The sequence below is a fragment of the Mchenga conophoros genome, linkage group LG7 (genome assembly GCF_057382185.1).
Source record: "Mchenga conophoros isolate Kocher_MC1m ecotype Shallow Benthic linkage group LG7, M_conophoros_male_GT1.1, whole genome shotgun sequence".
NCBI classification, from domain to species: domain Eukaryota; kingdom Metazoa; phylum Chordata; class Actinopteri; order Cichliformes; family Cichlidae; genus Mchenga; species Mchenga conophoros.
The window spans coordinates 57,360,372-57,382,089 of record NC_140532.1 but is presented as its reverse complement, the minus strand read 5'-3'; the positions used below and the strand labels follow the sequence as shown (position 1 = coordinate 57,382,089).

The window sequence follows — 21,718 nt, the reverse complement described above, 5'->3', positions numbered from 1 at the left end:
GCAACTGAGCACAGTAACAGTTTCATTTCTTTTGTGCAGGGCAGTTTAATGTGACATATTCATTTTTAAAAAATTGCATGTAAAGCTTTCGGATAATTTGTAGCCAATGTGAACAGTACAGAACACTAAGTACTGTCAAATCAAAGGTATTTCGTGACAGGTGAACAACTGGAGCAGCTCAGAGACAGCTTTTTACCCTCCCATTCTTTAAACACATGCTCACTCTTACAATCACCACTGCAGTAGCCTTTATAACTACTCATATTTCATGGCTATGATAGTGGAGCCCTAAAACATGTTGCACACACAGACCTAGCATGTGTGTTACTGCACTCCAAGTTAGCAAACAACTGGTGCACTCTGAACACTAAACCGCACTCACACAAAAGTGAAGGCCAAAAGTTCTCGCAGAGACTGGGGCACACTGGACATTCCTGTAAAGTTAAGTCAAAATAGTTTAGAATGTTATACATGGAGGTTTTCTGAAACTACATTAACCTGAAGGGAATTAACATGAACTACATCAAATTAAATCTTTGCTCAAAGTCATTCCAAATATTTTACAATAATACCTATGTGCCTGCATTTGCATGCAAAAGACCCCAGTAACTATACAATTTCTATATCAGTTTATTATTTAGAACAAATGACCTAAATCTTTCCAAAAAGAAAAGCTGCCCAGAATTTTGTACATTTTAAAAAAAAGTACTAAACCCTCTATTATGTATAACAACAGAATCGGCTCCTTCAGACCATTAAATCGACTGTCACCAACCTCCACTGTGTATATTCAGTCAGACTGTTTTAAACCTCAAGTATAATTGTTTATTTCAGTACAAAAAAGCGTTTTCCTCACATGCAATTTGGTTTTTAAAGCAATCACTGTAAAATAAAACACACTAAAATCCACTGAGTGTTAAAATATCAGCAGTTAAATGAGATGATGTTATAGGGACAAGCACACATATGGAATTAATTAAAAAGGCATTTATAACTTAAAATGTGAGTAAAAATATTCAGTTTTTTCAAGGACAATAGATCTAATGGTCCATTTCCAACATTTACATGTTTTGAACATTTAGATATTTTGCTGTGTTTGTATTCCAGGGAATTCCTGTCCAAGTGCAGGAAGATCCAGTACAGGCACAAGGAGGATGAGGAGGATGCTAATGTTGCAAGTCTCAGATCAACCAGCTGAGCGCTAAGAGCTATGACTCTGGGAAGGTAAATATATATATCAGTTTAGACAATATCTCAAATAGCAGTAAACACACACTTTCTCTTTTATTTATATTAATATATGTAAATTGTACTTCATTTCAATTTATTGTATCATATAATGTGATATGGTTTATGTTGAAACAATAAAGATTAAATGGTTGCCCTTAAATTGATCCTTTGCCTTTATTTTTTTCTTTATCTGTGAAAGGTAGCTAATATAAGGATTTAATACACGTCAAGCATAACCGTTTGATTTGAGAAGCACTAAGGATCTTGAGAAATATAAAACAATACCAGTTGTTTGTAACACGTTTCTGTCACAGATCATCACTTGACCTTTATATTAAATATTCTTTCTGTCAGTAAATAAAAATATTGTTAATGTAGAACTGTACAGTAAATGTTAGCCACAATTGCTTTGCCTAATGTTTTGGGGCTTTTTGCAACAGAAGTGAGAAATATAATGTAATATGGTAAATAGTTACTTAAATATCAATTAATTTTTTATCAGTTAATGTTATAAATCAGGGGTGTGAAAAGAATTTTACATTGCGGGCCACATACAGCCCACTTTGAACCATTTAAACTCGTTTTTCAGTCAGTGTAAAGAAGTCACATATTTAACAGTTTTTCTACATGATAAAGAAAACGCTGCTGTGACGAAGAAAGAAATCTGTCAGTATGACTCTATGGACTTAAATGGGTAAAATTACAGAAAAAGTTCTTGTAGCTCATTCCCCACACTGTCCATTTTTTTGTTGTTGTTTTTTAACTGTAGTGGTAAAAGAACCTGAAATTCTATAGTAGAAAGTGAAAAACAAATTTTTCTGTCATTTAATTGTTTATTGCTTAATTTCTTTCTGTAATATAAAGGGAGGTAGGAAAGGCTGTAAAAGTTATGAAAATAGTTAAAAGTCCAAAACTGATGCTTGTCTGTAGTGAGGATAAGATCAACCATATTAAGAATTATAAATAGCTTCAAGTGCACACCACTGTTAAGCAATACTTAACAAGTCGTCTTTGCGACACAAGTCAATCTTTCCAATGCTAGCTTGATTAACAAAATTAAGCAGGTCAAAACTCATCTTCAACCGCAACCATGACACATAGCCACCCTAAACTCACGACACAATTTCATCAATTTAAGTTGTCCACAGCATAAAAAGATCCTGGACGAGCCCCCACTTGTGTTACGTCCACCCCACCATGGTGGAGGCAAAGGAAGGAAGGAGACAGCAACACCGGAAAACCACAATCAATGAAGGAGGACAACAGGAAAGTTAAGAATTAGGCAGGATTTATTGGTTGCTTGCCTTGATAGTCAAGGCTAGCAACCAACAAGATCAACCAAATTAAGAATTATAAATAGCTTCAAGTGCACATTAAGGTCTGTGAGACTAATTTAGACTCTCAGACACTGAGCTATTCAAAGACACTTTGTATAAAGCTTATTTTATGTAATATTCAATTTTGAACTGTAAATTGTATGCATAAGGTGTATAATGTTTTCATAGGCCTGAACAAATTTAAAACCTTTTGTCCTCCACAATGGAAATAGTTGAAAAATAAAAATTGGTATCACTTTAGCCAACTCCTCTTTCTGCCCCCCTTCCTTCATTCACATAATGGTACGATCCTAGTCTGTCTTCACGTGGGATTGGTTGCGTGTTGTGCCCATCAAAATAAAACATAAAATCCCACCCCTGCCAGCATGGATTCTCAGCAGGGCTGAAGATTCTCACATACCAACGGGCCATTAATAATTGACATATGAAATTATCTCGTGGGTCAGATGTGGTGCACAAACCTTAAGTTTGACACTCCTAGTATAAATCATCCACACCACACCTAGGGTTAACTTCTTTCTGTGGAAGCATTTTTATTCTTTGTTCCCCTGTCCCACAAATTGAGACAATGCTCCATATTTTGACTGGTTCTGCTGGACGAACACTTTTCTCAAATCTGGGTCTTATACACATAGAAAGGAAAACCTTTTAATTACAGTGAAAGGAACATCCCAAGTCACAGACAATATCCCAAGTTACACATAGCAAGCTTTGCAGATTTTTAAAAATATGATAAAAACTACTACAAAGAAAAAGAATTCTGAGTATATTCTGCAAAACAGTTTTTTCTAGAGGTTCTTTCTGTTGTGTAGAAAAATTAGTTGTAAAGGGACATAGTATATGTGTGTCAAAGTTTCTAAAATTGTCAGACGTGCCAAAATGAAGCGTGTCAGATCCAAACCAAAACCAAAAAAAAAAATAAAACCCACTGAAATGAAAGTGAAATAAATGAGAAGCTTGAGATTAGAAAAACAAACTTAAGCTTCGTTTTATCATTATTGCACTTACTTAGCAAGAGAGTTGGAAATGTAATATATTTGTCCTGTATGTGCTCGATGACAAGTTCACATTGTTGCTGTGGCCTCAGTTTGTTGGGATCCTAAACACACCACATGATAGAGCTTGACTTGCTGTCACTGTATCAGGATGAAGGAGCTAATCAAAGATACCTAAATGCCAAATTTCTTAGGTTTGCCATGATCACGAAAGCTTCTTACATGCACACACATATATATATATATTATTTACATTAAAAAGTATTATTGACCAGCACAAGTGTCAAAATAAACATTAGAGAATCCAAATTCCAAGACTGTGTTTTTACCGAGTGAAAATTTCATGTCGAAATGTTTAAGAAGTTTGTCATACTAAAGACTGTGACATTTCAGTGATTGTATTGCACAACAAGTGGAATTAGGTTGACATTGAAACTGCAGTGATGTGCATGTGCCAAAAGTGGACTTGAAGCTGTGTCTGCAGAGTCGGTTGAAGTGTTAATAGGTTGACATATGAGTGTGAATGCCTGAGAGATATCTCTTACAGCTAATCACATGAAATTATTTGTATAATTTAGTTATTATGAAACTATTACACAATGGCATTACAAGTTATTGATGACAATTTAAAAATCATTTTCTGTTTGTTAATATTTTTAATTAAAATTAAAAATATATCCATTAATAAAAGTTTGAAATGTGTGTTTTGTCATTAATTGGTCCAACCATTTGACAAGGGACTTGACATGAGCTATTTTAAGTAGGGATTATGAACAATTCAGGATGTGCATTTGGTGATGGAAACATGACACATGAGATCTACGTACTAGCGACAAATGCTAAACTCATGTACCCATCAGCTGTCTTCCTGACCATATTTGGTTTATGTTATATATTTAACTTATGCGTTGTAAGCAAACACACTGAATGCATTCATATCTGTGTATGTAGTAGAAGACGTGAAAGTTGTTTGTGCAATATGTTTATGTGTTAGATCACTCTGGCCCAACAATTATGTGCTTTTAAAATTATGAAGTGTATAAAAACATTAAATAATTAATTACCTATAAATTACCTATAAATATATGTATATAACTTTTTTCCACTTATAAAAAATGCATTAGACAAATTGTTTAATCTTCAGTAAATATGAATTAAATTTTCTTATTATTGCATATGTTTTATAAATCATTGGTAGCTCATTCAAAAAGGTTTGTAATAAAAATATTGTATCCAACTATTGCTCTGCATTGTCTTTTTATTCTTTGCTGTAATTAACAATAACATTTTTTCTATAGACATAAGAAAATCTCAGCTGAGTGCAGCCTGTCACCAGGTGGCAGAAAGCAAGCAATATTCCTTTTCAAAACAGACACTGGGTGCATATGAGGATGCAAATTAGGGAGAAGAAAATCAAACAGAAAAATCTGGATATTCTTGCTAAGGACCTACATCACTCGAATCATCCTAGTATTTATATATTATAAATTTATCAAATAAAATTAACATTTTTAATTAGAAAGATAGAATGCAAAGTGTCTTTTTGTGTTTTTAAAACCCCTATATAATTTATATTCATGCTAATTCAAGTGGGGATTATTAACAGTGTGCATTTGCTGATGGAAGTATGAAACATTTGATGCACGTACTAGCGACAAATGCTGAACTCAAGTAACCATGAGCTGCCTTCCTGGCCGTGTTTAATGTATGCTTTGTAAGCAAACACACTGAGTGCATTCAAGTCTGTGTGAGCTGTAGAAGATTGTATTTGTGGTCAGATTATCAATATTAATATGAATATCAACACCTTAATTATTATATACTTTGGCAGTATAGTTTAATATTAATTAATGCTAACTGTATATGTTTGATACGTTATTGATAGCTCATTCAAAAAGGTTTTTTAAAGAAACAGTCTGGAAATCTAACTATTGTCCTGCATTTGTCTGTTTATTTATTGTTTTTACCATAATTATGAATAACATTGCTATTGCCCCACATATGATTCTCCACTGAGTGCAGCTTGTCAGCAGCGCTCAAAAAGTAAGCAATGGTTTCAAAATGAGCCTTGTAAGAAGGCTCACTTTGTTTCGTAAGGCACACATATTATTAGCTGTGCTAAAACATCTACAAAGCAGCAAACACGACATTCATTTGTCACAGTGTTTAGTTGCCATCCTTAACCTACAGTAAAAACTTGACCTTGTACTTGGCCTGGCACCGCAGACTTGACCTAGTGTTAATAAATTCCAACACACAATTCCCACTTGAAGCATTGAACGTTGCCATTCCAACATATATCTCTAACTAATCTGTGTGGCATGGCAACAGCTGTGGCCAACTTGGATTTATGGCATTCCAGAAATGACCCTAAGACACAGAAAGAAACTGTTGAATTGTATAAAATTGTTTCAGTGTCTCCTTAATTATAAACCGATGTTTATAGTTTTTAATGTTTTCTTTCATGTTTTTATATCCTCATCCTTCTAATGAAGCATCCTGAGTCTCAGATAGCATCATGTATGAGCTTAGCTTGCAATTCAGGTTGTGATTGTATCAAAAGAGAAGTGGGATATCTTTGGCATTATCCTAAACTGCTCATGAAAATCAGACATTTTTGCGGTTACTTTCCCGTCTTAATCTAGTTGGTAAATCAGTAGGAACATATTACAAATACAAATACTTTGTACTAATAAATTAATAAGAAAAACAAACAAAAATATTTCAAAGTTTATACAGGTCAATGGAATTAAATGATAGTAAATCATTGTGTAAGTGTAACAATAAGGTACTGTTCAAGTCTATCTTCAAATATTATTAGAAAATAGACTTGAAGTCTCTAAACACTGGAGTTGTGGTTACACTCATACACCGTCAGTGAAAAATGAGCCGCTTTGCAGCCTGTGCAGACAGCTGTTTTCATTAAAAGTTCAGCTGTAAGTAGATCTTCATCTGTGTGACACTGTCCTGAAAAATACAGCTGAAATACAACCTGTAGTGTAAAATATGGCAAAGGCAACCAGGGGGAATCATTGTTTTGGAGATGCTTCATAAAATAAATCAGCTTCACAACTGCAACTTGAAAAAACACAAAGCATTTTTTGGAATCCCCTTTTCTTTTGCACCTTGTTTCTTTAATGTGGACATGATACTTTGAATTGTTTTTAAGTGAGAAATCCTTTGCTTTCTTTAAAAATAGCTTTAATTAAAGGATGTTTAGAAGTGAAAGCTGATGTACAGTATGTCCTTGCACTATGTTTCAGCGGATGTCTGCTCACTCTGGTATCCACACCACATTTGGCATTTCTCCCATATATAACTTTGTCGGGTAAGCATGCTGCATTGAATATAAGCAGTCCGCGAGAGCACATCAGTCTGTGGTAGAAGAAGAAGACTTTTGCTTGTGGTAGGTTTGTCTTCTATCTGCTTTGGAACTGGTAGTATCTTCATTATTATTATAATAGTACTTAAATAAATACATTTATTTACTTTTTTAAAAACAAGTATTTTCCAAGTAATTGACAATATCTCATATGTGTTCAACAGGATTGTGCAATATAACATACTTTTGACAGAAACAGAGTCAGGTATGGACAACTTTTAACTATTTAAAATTGTCAGTATTTTATGTTTTATATTATTTGTCTTTGGGCAGCACGGTGGCACGGTGGTTAGCACTGTTGCCGCACAGCAAGAAGGTCCTGAGTTCAATTCCAACATCAGGCCGGGGTCTTTCTGTGTGGAGTTTGCATGTTCTCCCGTGTTTGCGTGGGTTCCCACCATCCAAAGACATGCAGCTTGTGGGGATAGGTTAATTGGAAAAAATCCAAATTGCCACTAGGTGTGAATGTGAGTGTGAATGGTTGTTTGTCCCTGTGTGTTGGCGCTGCGACAGACTGGCGTCTGGACTGGCCTGTCCAGGGTGTACCCGCCTCTCGCCCTATGACAGCTGGGATAGGCTCCAGCACGCCCCGCAACCCTGCAAAGGATAAGCAGAAGCGAATGGATGGATGGACGGATTATTTGTCTTTGATGTTAAGGTGTTAGCTGTCCACTCACAAGAACTCAGCGATAACTCTAACATATTTGTCTAAGATTACACTTATTTGTCATAACATCATAGAAGTAAACCGCCACCATGAGTACGGACGCAGAGATGGCCGTTTATGGCAAAGCTGCCATTTACCTCCGTAAGCCAGAGAAGGAGAGAATTGAGGCTCAGAACAAACCTTTTGATGCCAAGTCTGCCTGCTATGTGACTGATGCCAAAGAGCTGTACTTGAAGGGTACTATCATCAGAAAGATGGTGCCAATGTCACCGTCAAAGTCTTGGACACTCAGGAGGTCGGTATTATAAAGTTAGAGTTTACTGAGAGTCAGATGTGACAATTCTCATCGTGATCAATGTGCTGTTGCAGGACAGGACAGTCAAAGAAGACGACGTCTCCCCAATGAACCCTCCCAAGTTCGACAAAATTGAGGACATGGCCATGATGGACCCACCTCAATGAAGCCTCTGTGCTGTATAACCTCAAAGAGCGTTATGCAGCATGGATGATCTATGTGAGACTGTCTTCCTAAGAAGCAAAACTTTTAAAATTACTCTTCTAACAGCAACTGTTAATTAACATCCACTTTTTAAAAATCTCTTTAACCACTTTTAGACCTACTCTGGGTTGTTCCTGCGCCACAGTAAATCCCTACAAGTGGCTCCCAGTGTACGACTCTGAAGTCGTCGCTGCCTATAGAGGCAAGAAGCGTATGGAGGCTCCACCCCACATCTTCTCTGTCTCTGACAACGCTTATCAGTTCATGCTTACTGGTATGCCTTTAACTCAAAAATCAAATATTTAATCATATATATGGTGATAACTACAGAAATACATAGTGAACTCCTTTTTCATTTTAACAGATAGGGAGAACCAGTCTGTCTTGATCACGTAAGTGTCACATTGTTTGACTTTGTTTAAAATAGTTCAGCATTTCGAACAAACTCTTAAAAGTATTTGTCTACACCCAGTGGAGAATCTGGTGCCGGAAAGACTGTGAACACCAAGCGTGTCATCCAGTACTTTGCCACTATCTCAGTTGGTGGAGATAAGAAGAAGGACCAAAACAAAATGCAGGTACACAAACGTGATAAGATTAGTAAAATCATTACAAAATATACTTCAGTAAGAAAAATAATTTTCTCATATATTTCTTAAACCTGGGTTTAAAGGGGTCCCTGGAGGATCAGATTATTGCAGCCAATCCCTTGCTGGAGGCTTACGGTAACGCCAAAACTGTGAGGAATGACAACTCTTCTCGTTTTGTAAGTATGGAGTGATCTTTAGATAGGAGAAATAGTGTTATGATTGTTGCGTGACTTTGACAGCTCCTTTTGTTCCAAACAGGGTAAATTCATCAGGATTCATTTTGGCACAACTGGCAAACTGGCTAGTGCTGATATTGAGACATGTAAGTGACAAATTCACAATGTGAGTAGCTCATCTGACTTTGGGACAAACTGTGACTTCAAAATGTGATCAAAATCTGCAGATCTGCTGGAGAAGTCTAGAGTGACATTCCAGCTTCCCGATGAGAGAGGTTACCACATCTTCTACCAGATGATGACAAACCACAAGCCAGAGCTGCTTGGTAAGCAGCAAAACCAAAGTTGTTGCACAGTTCTCATTTTAAACAATTTATTAAACACTTGTGTTTTATTCTTTTTCCAGAAATAGCCCTCATCACAACCAACCCCTACGACTTCCCCATGTGCAGCATGGGTCAGATTACTGTGGCCAGCATTGATGACAAAGTTGAGCTGGAAGCAACAGATGTGAGTGAGATTTGATTTATAATTAAAATATCAATGATGTTTGTCTTTAAGAAAAAAAGTGTTTATGCAGTGTTTTATGTGGACACTTTTGAACAGAATGCTATTGACATCCTGGGCTTCAGTAATGAGGAGAAGATGAGCATCTACAAAATGACTGGTGCTGTGCTTCATCATGGTAACATGAAGTTCAAGCAGAAGCAGCGTGAGGAGCAAGCTGAGCCTGATGGCACAGAGGGTGAGTACTTAGTTAAAAAAATACTTGTGAATAAGAGCAGTATGGTTGCCAATTAGACTAAAAATCCTTGTCACATACTGTATAATGTATGTACTGTATAATAATGTTATAAATTGCTGTTTTCAGATGCTGACAAGGTTGCTTACTTGCTGGGTTTGAACTCTGCTGACATGCTGAAGGCTCTGTGCTATCCCAGAGTGAAGGTCGGAAATGAGTATGTCACCAAGGGACAGACTGTACCTCAGGTAAATGAGACAAACTGGTACAAAAAACATGCGCTGCTTAAATCAGAGCGTATTTGGATCAAATGAAACATAATCATGTACCAGATTTAATAGATAATTATTGCCAGGTATATGTTTGTTAAAATATTTGGTCTTAAATGCATTTTGTGATTCAATCAAATTTTCCCTTTTTATTTTTTTAGGTGCTGAACTCTGTGACAGCCCTGGCCAAGTCCATCTATGAAAAGATGTTCTTGTGGATGGTCATCCGTATCAACCAGATGTTGGACACAAAGCAGCAAAGGAATTACTTCATTGGTGTCTGGATATTGCTGGCTTTGAGATCTTTGATGTAAGCTTTATTGCTAACAAATGGGGAAACTCTACTTCAATTATAAGATCCCGCTTAGTGATTTTTTCCCTACCCTTTTCTCCCCTCACAGTTCAACACCTTGGAACAACTGTGCATTAACTTCACCAATGAGAAACTGCAACAGTTTTTCAAACCACCACATGTTCGTCCTGGAGCAAGAGGAGTACAAGAAGGAGGGTATTATCTGGGAGTTCATTGACTTTGGCATGGGACTTGGCTGCCTGCATTGAGCTTATTGAAAAGGTATACTTCAAGTTCATGTTTGAATCTTATATCTTTTTTGTGTCAGTTTTTGTTATAATAGAGGAAAAGTGCCACTTGGTGACATATCTCTTTTCTTTACCTTCATCAAGCCCATGGGCATCTTCTCCATCCTTGAAGAGGAGTGCATGTTCCCCAAGGCAACTGACACATCCTTCAAGAACAAACTATATGACCAGCATCTTGGCAAGTGCAAAGCATTTGAGAAGCCAAAACCTGCCAAGGGCAAGGCTGAGGCCCACTTCTCCCTGGTGCACTATGCTGGCACTGTGGACTACAACATCAGTGGCTGGCTGGATAAGAACAAGGACCCACTGAATGAGTCTGTGCTGCAACTTTACCAGAAGTCCTCAGTTAAACTGCTGAGTCTTCTGTATCCACCTGTAGTTGAAGGTATGATGTAACTGAAAACATACATTTTCCATATTCTACATGTTATTAAGTTTTGTTTGGTATTACGAGTCTCACAATGTTTTTAATTACAATTCACAAACAAAAAACAGAGACTGGCAAGAAGGGTGGCAAGAAGAAGGGTGGCTCCATGCAGACTGTGTCTTCACAGTTCAGGGTAAGGTTTGAGAAGTAAATTAAATGTAAAATAATACATTTTTTATTTTTACTTTTCATGACAAAAATGTACTTTTGTGTACCTACAGGAGAACTTGGGCAAGCTAATGACAAACCTGAGAAGCACCCATCCTCACTTTGTGCGTTGCCTGATCCCTAACGAGTCAAAGACTCCAGGTAACCCAACATAATTTGTGTGCCTGCATGCACAGGTTTGGATTAGAAAACAGCAAATTAGTGTTTGTTCACAGTATGAACTCAAACATTTTTGTTCTACAGGTCTGATGGAGAACTTCTTGGTCATCCACCAGCTCAGGTGTAACGGTGTGCTGGAGGGTATCAGAATCTGCAGAAAAGGTTTCCCCAGCAGAATCCTCTATGGTGACTTCAAACAGAGGTGCAATTAATATCCTCGTGGACTTTTGATTCAAAATATGATAAGAAAATGCTGACACTGACAAATCACTCTCTCACAAAAGATACAAGGTACTGAATGCCAGCGTCATCCCTGAGGGCCAGTTCATTGACAACAAGAAGGCTGCAGAGAAACTGCTTGGATCAATTGATGTTGATCACGACCAGTACAGATTTGGACACACTAAGGTAAACAGCCTGATTGCATTACTATAGATCCATGCATGAATATAAAATTACTTTTTTAATTTTTAAAAATCTGTCTGCTTAAAACAATTACTTTTGGACAAAACTGAAGGAAGTAAGGTCAGTGAACTGGATGAAAACTAAAAAGAAGCTCAAGTAAAACATCAACAAGTTTCCATCCCCAAATTTCAATAGCCCTGGATTTATTATCATAGTTACACATGAAGTTCAAATCAAAATTTTCCTATTTTTTCTCAAAGTACATTTAATCAACTATTTGACACATTTATCGTTATGTTTTCTTTTTTGTTTTAAAAATTCTTATTATTTTATGTGGCTCATTTGACATAAATTATGCTACTTTGTGCACACATGAGATATTGTATGGTAGACAATAAACCAACTCCCATATGTAATGCAGACGTGTCTACACAGGAGGCACAAGGTTTCTCAAATAGCATGTCATTAGTTTAGCAAGCCTTTCACTGTGTACGTTCATAAAATTCCGCAAACCTGATGTAGATTTACATTTACTTTCTGAATCATTTCTAATTGAATGCTTACTATAATATAATTCTCTCTTGTGATCATTTAGGTGTTCTTCAAGGCTGGTCTCCTGGGTACCCTTGAGGAGATGAGAGATGAAAAGTTGGCAGCTCTGGTCACCATGACTCAGGCTGTCTGCCGTGGTTTCCTCATGAGAAAGGAGTATGTCAAAATGACGGAGAGGAGGTATGTTGAACACAGCAATTAAGAGCAATGAGCCAGAATAAAAACAGTGAAAAATAACTTTGTCAATAATGGAAATCTCTTGTGCACAGGGAGTCCATCTACACCATCCAGTACAACATCCGCTCATTCATGAATGTCAAACACTGGCCATGGATGAAGGTGTACTACAAGATCAAGCCTCTGCTCAAGACTGCTGAAACTGAGAAGGAGCTGCAGCAGATGAAGGAGAATTATGAGAAGATGAAAACAGATCTGGCTGCTGCCCTGGCCAAGAAGAAGGAACTAGAGGAGAAGATGGTGTCCCTTCTGCAGGAGAAGAACGATCTGCAGCTCCAAGTGGCATCTGTAAGTAGATATCAAGAGAAGCTGTGCCCTTTTATTTTGTTACCATAAAATGTTAACGTGTTCATGTGTGTTCTTCCAATGCAAACTAGGAATCAGAGAATCTCTCAGATGCTGAGGAGAGATGTGAGGGACTTATCAAGAGCAAGATTCAGCTGGAGGCAAAACTCAAAGAGGTAACTGAGAGACTGGAGGATGAAGAAGAAATCAATGCCGAGCTCACTGGCAAGAAGAGAAAGCTGGAGGATGAATGCTCTGAGCTCAAGAAAGATATCGATGACCTGGAGCTTACCTTGGCTAAAGTAGAGAAGGAGAAACATGCCACTGAGAACAAGGTTTGACATTTGGATTATACCTAGCAGATTAAACAACATGTATACAACAATACAGTCACATGTTAATAACACTGTAATTGCAAATGTAGGTGAAGAATCTGACTGAAGAGATGGCTTCTCAAGATGAGAGCATCGCTAAGCTGACTAAGGAGAAGAAAGCTCTTCAGGAGGCTCATCAGCAGACTCTTGATGACCTCCAGTCTGAGGAAGACAAAGTCAACACTCTGACCAAGTCCAAGACCAAGCTTGAGCAGCAAGTTGATGATGTAAGTTGAAAATGTCACAGGTGATGGCAAAACAGAGAGAGAAAAGAAACCTCTTCTTGAACAAGAGAATAACAAAGTCATGTCATTGTGCAGCTTGAGGGTTCTCTGGAACAAGAGAAGAAGCTTCGTATGGACCTTGAGAGAGCCAAGAGGAAGCTGGAGGGTGATCTGAAGCTCGCCCAGGAATCCATTATGGATCTTGAGAATGACAAGCAGCAGTCTGATGAGAAACTGAAAAAGTACTTTCATTTTTCCCCCCTTTATGACAAGCATCCTTCTAAGGATTGGACATAATATGTACATTTATTAATTATGCAACTTATTATTTTCACAGGAAAGACTTTGAAATCAGTCAGCTCCTTAGCAAGATTGAGGATGAGCAGTCAATGGGTGCCCAGCTTCAGAAGAAGATCAAGGAGCTTCAGGTAGATGATACATGATGTTACATCAAATGATAGTCCATACATATTTTCTGCGTTGTACTTTAAATTTGAAAGTTTACTCAGAGGAGACACACATCTAATCCAACAGGCTCGTATTGAAGAGCTGGAGGAGGAGATTGAGGCTGAACGTGCTGCTCGCGCCAAGGTTGAGAAGCAGAGAGCTGACCTCTCCAGGGAACTTGAAGAGATCAGTGAAAGGCTGGAGGAAGCAGGTGGTGCAACTGCTGCTCAGATTGAGATGAACAAGAAGCGTGAAGCTGAGTTCCAGAAGCTCCGTCGTGACCTGGAGGAGTCTACTCTGCAGCATGAAGCCACCGCTGCTGCTCTGCGCAAGAAGCAGGCTGACAGCGTTGCTGAGCTGGGAGAGCAGATCGACAACCTCCAACGTGTGAAGCAGAAGCTTGAGAAGGAAAAGAGTGAATACAAGATGGAGATTGACGACCTGTCCAGCAACATGGAAGCTGTCGCTAAAGCAAAGGTAAACAACAAAATGCATTTATTTTAATACTTAAATCACCAGCAAATAGTGATGATATAAAAGCTTGTCACTGATGAATCTTTTTCTCCCTCTCTAGGGAAATCTTGAAAAGATGTGCCGTACTCTTGAGGACCAACTTAGTGAACTGAAGGCCAAAAACGATGAAAATGTCCGTCAGATCAATGATTTGGGTGCACAGAGAGCACGTCTGCTTACTGAAAATGGTTTGTATAAGACAACATGCAGTGATCCGAACTTAGTCCTTTATAGTGATCTTCTGTTTTCGATAGAAAAACTGAACACAAACTAAAGTTTGATGACTATTTTTACACAAGGTGAGTTCAGCCGCCAGATTGAAGAGAAAGAAGCTCTCGTCTCTCAGCTGACCAGAGGCAAACAGGCCTTCACACAGCAGATTGAGGAGCTGAAGAGACACATTGAAGAGGAGATTAAGGTAAGAAACACTTCAATGGAGGCTGGTATGGCTTACCAGACAGAGCAGGTGATCCCTATGCTGTAAGGCCCAAGTTTGAATCCATCATAAATGGTAAAAGTGCGTATAGTTTTTTGTTGGTAATTCCGACATTTTGCTCATGCAATGATGTGTCTTACACCAGGCCAAGAATGCCCTTGCCCATGCACTGCAGTCAGCTCGCCACGACTGTGACCTGCTGAGGGAACAGTTTGAAGAGGAGCAGGAGGCCAAGGCTGAGCTGCAGCGTTCAATGTCCAAGGCCAACAGTGAGGTGGCTCAGTGGAGAAGCAAATATGAAACTGATGCTATCCAGCGCACTGAGGAGCTTGAGGAAGCCAAGTGAGTATTTAGTTAGTAAGAATGTGAGCAAAAAACAAGTAAAACAATAAGCTTTTACTGAAACAATGTTTTTTCATAAAGGAAAAAGCTGGCCCAGCGCCTTCAGGAGGCAGAGGAGCAGATCGAGGCTGTTAACTCCAAGTGTGCTTCTCTGGAGAAGACCAAACAGAGGCTCCAGAGTGAAGTGGAGGACCTCATGATTGATGTGGAGAGAGCTAATGGCCTGGCCGCTAACCTGGACAAGAAGCAGAGGAACTTTGACAAGGTACCATCATTTACTTTGCTTGAACAAGACACAAACTCATGGTTTCTCTTAGTATGGGTGAATAACTGCATCGAATGTATATATAGGTGTTGGCAGAGTGGAAACAGAAGTATGAGGAGGGTCAGGCAGAGGTGGAAGGAGCTCAGAAGGAGGCTCGTTCTCTCAGCACTGAACTGTTCAAGATGAAGAACTCCTATGAGGAAGCCTTGGATCAGCTGGAGACCATGAAGCGTGAAAACAAGAACCTGCAACGTGAGTTCCTACTATGCTGTGCAAGTAACGTGTGTTCATTTTTAATGTCTTAAGACTAAACAATATCACACATGCCTCTGCAGAGGAGATCTCCGATCTGACTGAACAGATTGGTGAGACTGGAAAGAGCATTCATGAGCTGGAGAAGGCCAAGAAGCAGGTGGAGACAGAGAAGTCTGAGATCCAGACAGCTCTTGAAGAGGCTGAGGTAAATCTTTGTCTGAGGAGCTCCTCTGAAAATAAATATTCAGTTATACACAAGTAAAATCTACAAATGCAGAGATGAATATCTTTTCATATTCATTCTTTCATATGATTAGGGAACTCTGGAGCACGAAGAGTCTAAGATCCTGCGTGTTCAGCTGGAGCTCAACCAGGTCAAAGGTGAAGTAGACAGGAAGCTGGCAGAGAAAGATGAAGAGATGGAGCAGATCAAGAGGAACAGCCAGAGAGTGACTGACTCCATGCAGAGCACTCTGGATTCTGAGGTCAGGAGCAGGAATGATGCCCTGAGAATCAAGAAGAAGATGGAGGGTGATCTGAATGAGATGGAGATTCAGCTGAGCCATGCTAATCGCCAGGCTGCTGAGTCCCAGAAACAGCTGAGAAATGTCCAGGCACAGCTGAAGGTATGATAGAGCACATAGCTGTTGTACACAAGTGCATTTTTTTATTCATGTGAATATAATTTTGATATTCTTTTTTACTAGGATGCACAATTGCACCTGGATGATGCTGTCAGGTCTCAGGATGACCTCAAGGAACAAGCTGCTATGGTGGAGCGCAGGAACGGTCTCATGGTAGCTGAAATTGAGGAGCTTAGAGCTGCCCTGGAACAGACAGAGAGAAGCCGCAAAATCGCTGAGCAGGAGCTGGTGGACGCCAGTGAGCGTGTTGGTCTGCTGCACTCTCAGGTGAACATTTTTGAAGAGACACTTTAATTGTTTCTTTAGACAAACTTAAAATGAACATCCTAAAATGTAAACTTTCCATGTCTTAGAACACAAGCCTTCTGAATACCAAGAAGAAGCTTGAGGCTGACCTGGTTCAGATCCAGAGTGAAGTGGATGACACTGTTCAGGAAGCAAGAAATGCAGAGGACAAGGCCAAGAAGGCCATCACTGATGTAGGTTTATACACATGTCCACTACGACGATACAACTCAGCTTTGTCTTCATCACTCTGTTAATTGAGGTCATGTTTTCAAGGCTGCTGTGATGGCTGAGGAGCTGAAGAAGGAGCAGGACACTAGCGCTCACCTGGAGAGGATGAAGAAGAACCTTGAGGCTGCTGTTAAGGACCTGCAGCACCGCCTGGATGAGGCTGAGAATCTGGCTATGAAGGGTGGCAAGAAACAGCTCCAGAAACTTGAGTCCAGGGTAAGAAGAATGTGCAACTGAAAAATATGTGTGAAAACACACATATATAAACCATGGATTTTAAAAGTTTGCTCAATTTTCTGAAGGTGCGTGAGCTGGAGGCTGAGGTTGAAGCTGAGCAGAGGCGTGGTGCAGATGCTGTTAAGGGTGTCCGTAAATATGAGAGGAGAGTGAAGGAGCTCACCTATCAGGTAAAGCACATTAACATTTTACATCCATCCATTCTGTTCCACTTATCCTTATCAGGGTCGCGGGGGGCTGGAGCCTTTTCCAGCAACCAGTGGATCACATTTTTAAAATGTGTTTTCTTTTATAGACTGAGGAGGACAAGAAGAACATTAACAGGCTGCAGGATCTGGTTGACAAGCTGCAGCTCAAGGTGAAGGCCTACAAGAGGCAGGCTGAGGAAGCGGTAAGGACCACACACAGAAAAAAAACCCCTCAACTCTATGTCAGATTTTAGTTTTGTGCAAACAAACTGTCATCGTTTTGGACACTAAGAAATTTTGACTTATTACAATGTTACAGGAGGAGCAGGCCAATACCCATCTGTCCAAGTACAGGAAGATCCAGCATGAGCTTGAGGAGGCCGAGGAACGTGCCGACATTGCCGAGTCCCAGGTCAACAAGCTGAGAGCTAAGAGCCGCGACTCTGGCAAGGTAAATGTACACACACTTTAGACTTTGCACAAAGTTATAAGAAGAAATATCCCAATTCTGCTTTGAATTTCATAAAATTGGCTACAGACAATAATTTGATTTGTTTTCACTGAATGCTCTGTTTTTATACACACAGACCCATATGTACTGTTTTCTTTTGTTCTACAGGGAAAAGATGCAGCTGAGTAAAGCACATGTGTGAACTGTGCATTTCTAATCATATAATATGATGTGAAATACACTCCAATAAAATATTTTTTATCACAATTTCCTGTCTGTGATATTTTCATAGTAATAAACAAGAGAGTAAACATGACACACGGGTAATCTAAGTGCTAATGAATCTTTACTGAGGTATCCTGCATTCAGTTATTAATTTAGGCATGAATACATAGAAGTATATCTCAATTAACATCTTAGGACTTTGAGCACAAACAACTCAGAGCGAAGATACTCCAGAGGGACTCGTGAATGTAGATAAGAAGTTAGAGACAGTGGTTTGGGAGGGAAAAAACAATCACAATAACCTGCACTTAAAGAATCAACATGAACATAAATAAATAGGTAACATTAATAACTTCATTCAAAATGCATTCTTGTGTATTTTAAGCTTTCTTTGTAATCCAGTGCTCTAGCTTGAAAAACATACCCCACATAATCCGTTTCAAATTCAGCTACAGAATGTGTGCAGTGAAAAAAAGTGACACACCGAGTTTGAGAAGAATGTTTAACAAAGAGCTTATTTTACTCATTGGATCACATTTTAAAAAGAGCCTGGCTTTCTGCATAACAATCATAATGAGGATTCAAAACTAATCGTTGCTGTTCGTGAAGCACATGCTAGCTGAATGAGACTGGCATAGCTAAAATAAAAGCAATACAACACTGTACCTGTATATTACTCACCTGACCATGGGTTTTTGCTCTTTGCTGTGTGGATATTCTCCCTGGTTTCCTAAACCTTTGTCCAATCATGCTCAGCTCATTTCTGGCTTCTTTTTCTTTTCTCATTAATGGATTGGGTGATAAAGCATCCTGCCTGACAGCCTAAAAAAGGAGACTTAAAAGCAGAAGCAAGTCTTTTAAAACATGTATTCAAAGTTGTTGTTGTTTTTTTTTTTTTTTATTTCTTCATTTTTGATAACTTCAATTATTGGGATTAGTCAACTGGAAAATTCAAAGAAATTATGATGGTTCTGATATTCCACGTGTGGCTTTGTCACTTCCACTTAATCACCTTATTTCAAAGGTACATATTCTATACTTTTTAATTCTTTTTAAAATTTGCGGTAATTACTTTAATTTTGTTCTGTCCAGTCACTTTATTTTGCTATTTTGTAAACTTTTCATTAATGTATGTTTTTATTTCATACTTAAATTGTAACTGTAAATGTAATTAGTATTTCTCACACTTTGTCTTCGCACACAGTCGCCCGCTTGTGTTCAATTTATCACACATGCGCACAAAATGGCGCACTCTAGCCACAGAGCAGGGTGAGGACATGTTGATTATCAGGAGAAAAAGTCAACATACTTGTAATTTTAGTGCTTTTAAGCACTTATTATTTAAATTATTCAGTTGTGCTGGACCCTTCATACAAAAAGAGTGATATGCAGAACACTCTTTTATCGCAGCACTGCCATTCTGCTAAAAATGATATCACGTTAATCATGGCTTAATACTCCAATAACATTATTGTGACCGTTACCAAATGATGGAATTTATTAAGGATTCATGGGAAGTTTTAAACAACTGCATTCTATCTTGTGAAGTTAATGTCTCATATATTACATTTCATAGAATAAATTGTGGATTAAAAGATACACATTGTATAAAAAATAAAAAAAAGCAACTAATCATCATAACTGTGGCATTCATTATTTTTTCGAGTCCTCTCGTACTGATCTAGGTACACGCTAATTACATGTAGATAGCAACAAGTACAGTTTCTGCTTTAGCAACCAAAATAAACATTTGAACCAACAGTTCGTCAATAATGCCTCTCATAAACTGAGTAATGAGAGTAATGTTAGTGTGGCATTGAGAAAGTGGAGCATTGTTACAAACATCACGTTTACCGTTGAGTAGCAGTAAGTACGGAGAGTAATAAAGTTTTGTGTCACTGTGAGATCAGGAGGACAAGCATGTCTGGTCTTTACCTCAGCAAGTGCAGATGCCTGAACAGTCTGATACACATGCTTTCAGGGTAAAAACATACAAATACAACACTCCATGATGATAGCGGTGGTTCTGCTGTGTTTCAGATCAGTAGGCCATGCCACTTTGCTACTGGCTGACGTACTGAGCGCATCATCAAAGTCCAGTGCTCATCTTCTGAACTCTTCTCCTTCCCCACACTCAGCTGTCCGATCAGCTGTTTGGCTGATTTGCTTGTTGGGCGAGTTTCATATATAGAGACCAAAATTTTACACCGCTCCAGATGAACCTCTGGCAGGGAGAACAAGAGGACCTCATTGAAAACAGTCACCAGGCACCGAGCCACTGTAGAGCTTTTCTGGTACTTTAGCTTGAACTGATTGCACTGGACGCTGATCCTGGCATACAGGGCTGTGCAACACACACATACACAGATTACATGAATTTATAACCGTATGTGCATCAAAGCTGGCGTCTTTTTTGTGTGAAGGTGTCTTTTTTTAATTTACCTGCATTTGGGGATATCTCAGAAAGGACAGTTTTGACCTTTAGCAGGCCAACCTCCAGCCTCTGAGACGTGGGAAGAAATTTCAGGGACAAAAGCACCTCTCCAACAAGATCCTTTGGAGAACGCATCAGTATAATGTACATTTATGCACAGTTTAAAAAAAAAAAAGTGATATAGTTGCAGGCACAAACATAAATGACAGTATTCAGCAGGGCTAAAAATCACCACATAAGCACAAAATGTATTAAATGGCCACAGTCATAACTCAAAAGTATAACATCTTTTTCTTTTGTTTGATCTTAAATTAAAGAGGCAAAGGTCATCCTGTGGTTTCAGTTGCACTAGTGTTACAAATATATTTTTCTTTTCTTTGAGCAATTAAAAAAATATTACATGAATTATTATTGCCCCAATATAATAATTCATTATTATAGTAAACTAGATGCTTAGACGGATGCCATGTTCAGTTATTGAAATATCATTGACAATAATGATGGCACCATACGATCCACAAATTACACAAACCAGTAAAAGTTAAACTAAATTTTCTGTGGAAAATAAAATTCTAGCTACACAAATGCACTTTTGGGTTCACCTGTGCAATTCTAAATTACTCCTAATATTTTGCCTCACTCGTGGTACATTAATGCTGTGGACAAAATATTAGGCATAGGTACTATAAACACTAACAAAAATGATTGCTTTTCTGAAAATGGAACAATTTTTGTGTGGACTATGAAGAAGGATTATATAGTTATAACAATGTACTCTATTATATTTTTACTATCATCTGTCACGTCTGTAAATGTCTGTTTAATTATTTCCATTTACACAATGAATATGGTAAATGGCCTGTATTTGTATAGCGCTTTTCTAGTCCATAGGACCCCAAAGCGCTTTACACTACATTCAGTCATCCACCCATTCACACACACATTCACACACTGGCGATAGCAAGCTACATTGTAGCCACAGCTGCCCTGGGGCGCACTGACAGAGGCGAGGCTGCCGGACACAGGCGCCACCGGGCCCTCTGACCACCACCAGTAGGCAAACATGGGGTTAGTATCTTGCCCAAGGATATTTGGCATGCAGCCAGGATGCAGCCTGGGATCGAACCACCGACCTTCTGATTAGTGGCTGACCTGCTCTGCCACCTGAGCTACAGCCACCCCGAATATTAGCTTTCATTTTTATTATTATGGCTAAATATATAGTTTTATAATCATATTGACATACTCTGTATTTCACCTTTACATAACATCAACTACTTGAGATGCTACTGAAAGCCAGTCCTGTGTGCATGCTGTGTGTTGTGTGTGTGCGCCCCCTGCAGTACCTTCTGGGGTATCTTTAGATCCTCCTGTAGTTCCAGAGGGTAGGAGATGTTGAGCTGTCCTAAAGGAACCCTCACATCTCCTAACACTGTGTTTCTGGAGA

General features: G+C 38.7%; 1 protein-coding gene, 1 long non-coding RNA gene and 1 pseudogene across 3 annotated transcripts; 2 read left to right on the top strand and 1 right to left on the bottom strand.

Moving 5' to 3' along the window:
* Positions 1–6,890: 6,890 nt before the first annotated feature.
* LOC146571273 (myosin-2-like) lies at positions 6,891–10,448 on the top strand (annotated as a pseudogene). The gene is made up of 15 exons (XR_014893032.1): positions 6,891–6,968; positions 7,109–7,149; positions 7,686–7,906; positions 7,981–8,125; positions 8,227–8,384; positions 8,475–8,502; positions 8,583–8,688; positions 8,784–8,876; positions 8,959–9,022; positions 9,104–9,202; positions 9,283–9,386; positions 9,483–9,621; positions 9,748–9,866; positions 10,049–10,197; positions 10,289–10,448. The product of XR_014893032.1 is annotated as a myosin-2-like (transcript).
* A 123-nt stretch (positions 10,449–10,571) lies between these two features.
* On the top strand, positions 10,572–17,879 carry LOC146571272 (myosin heavy chain, fast skeletal muscle-like). The gene is made up of 26 exons (XM_085280405.1): positions 10,572–10,872; positions 10,983–11,047; positions 11,136–11,223; positions 11,326–11,443; positions 11,526–11,649; positions 12,242–12,378; positions 12,468–12,723; positions 12,813–13,055; positions 13,145–13,321; positions 13,415–13,560; positions 13,656–13,746; positions 13,853–14,242; positions 14,340–14,466; positions 14,578–14,696; positions 14,860–15,056; positions 15,138–15,321; positions 15,408–15,573; positions 15,657–15,781; positions 15,894–16,202; positions 16,284–16,487; positions 16,574–16,699; positions 16,782–16,952; positions 17,039–17,143; positions 17,269–17,364; positions 17,481–17,612; positions 17,781–17,879. Exons 1-26 carry the CDS (start codon positions 10,575–10,577, stop codon positions 17,799–17,801), a joined length of 4,215 nt encoding a protein of 1,404 aa, XP_085136531.1. The 5' UTR covers positions 10,572–10,574; the 3' UTR covers positions 17,802–17,879.
* Positions 17,880–18,713: 834 nt separating this feature from the next.
* On the bottom strand, positions 18,714–21,714 carry LOC146571271 (uncharacterized). Its single transcript, XR_014893092.1, has 3 exons — positions 21,618–21,714; positions 20,280–20,391; positions 18,714–20,181 (listed from the first exon to the last, which is right to left on the bottom strand). It is a non-coding gene; the product is annotated as an uncharacterized LOC146571271 (long non-coding RNA).
* Positions 21,715–21,718: the final 4 nt, after the last annotated feature.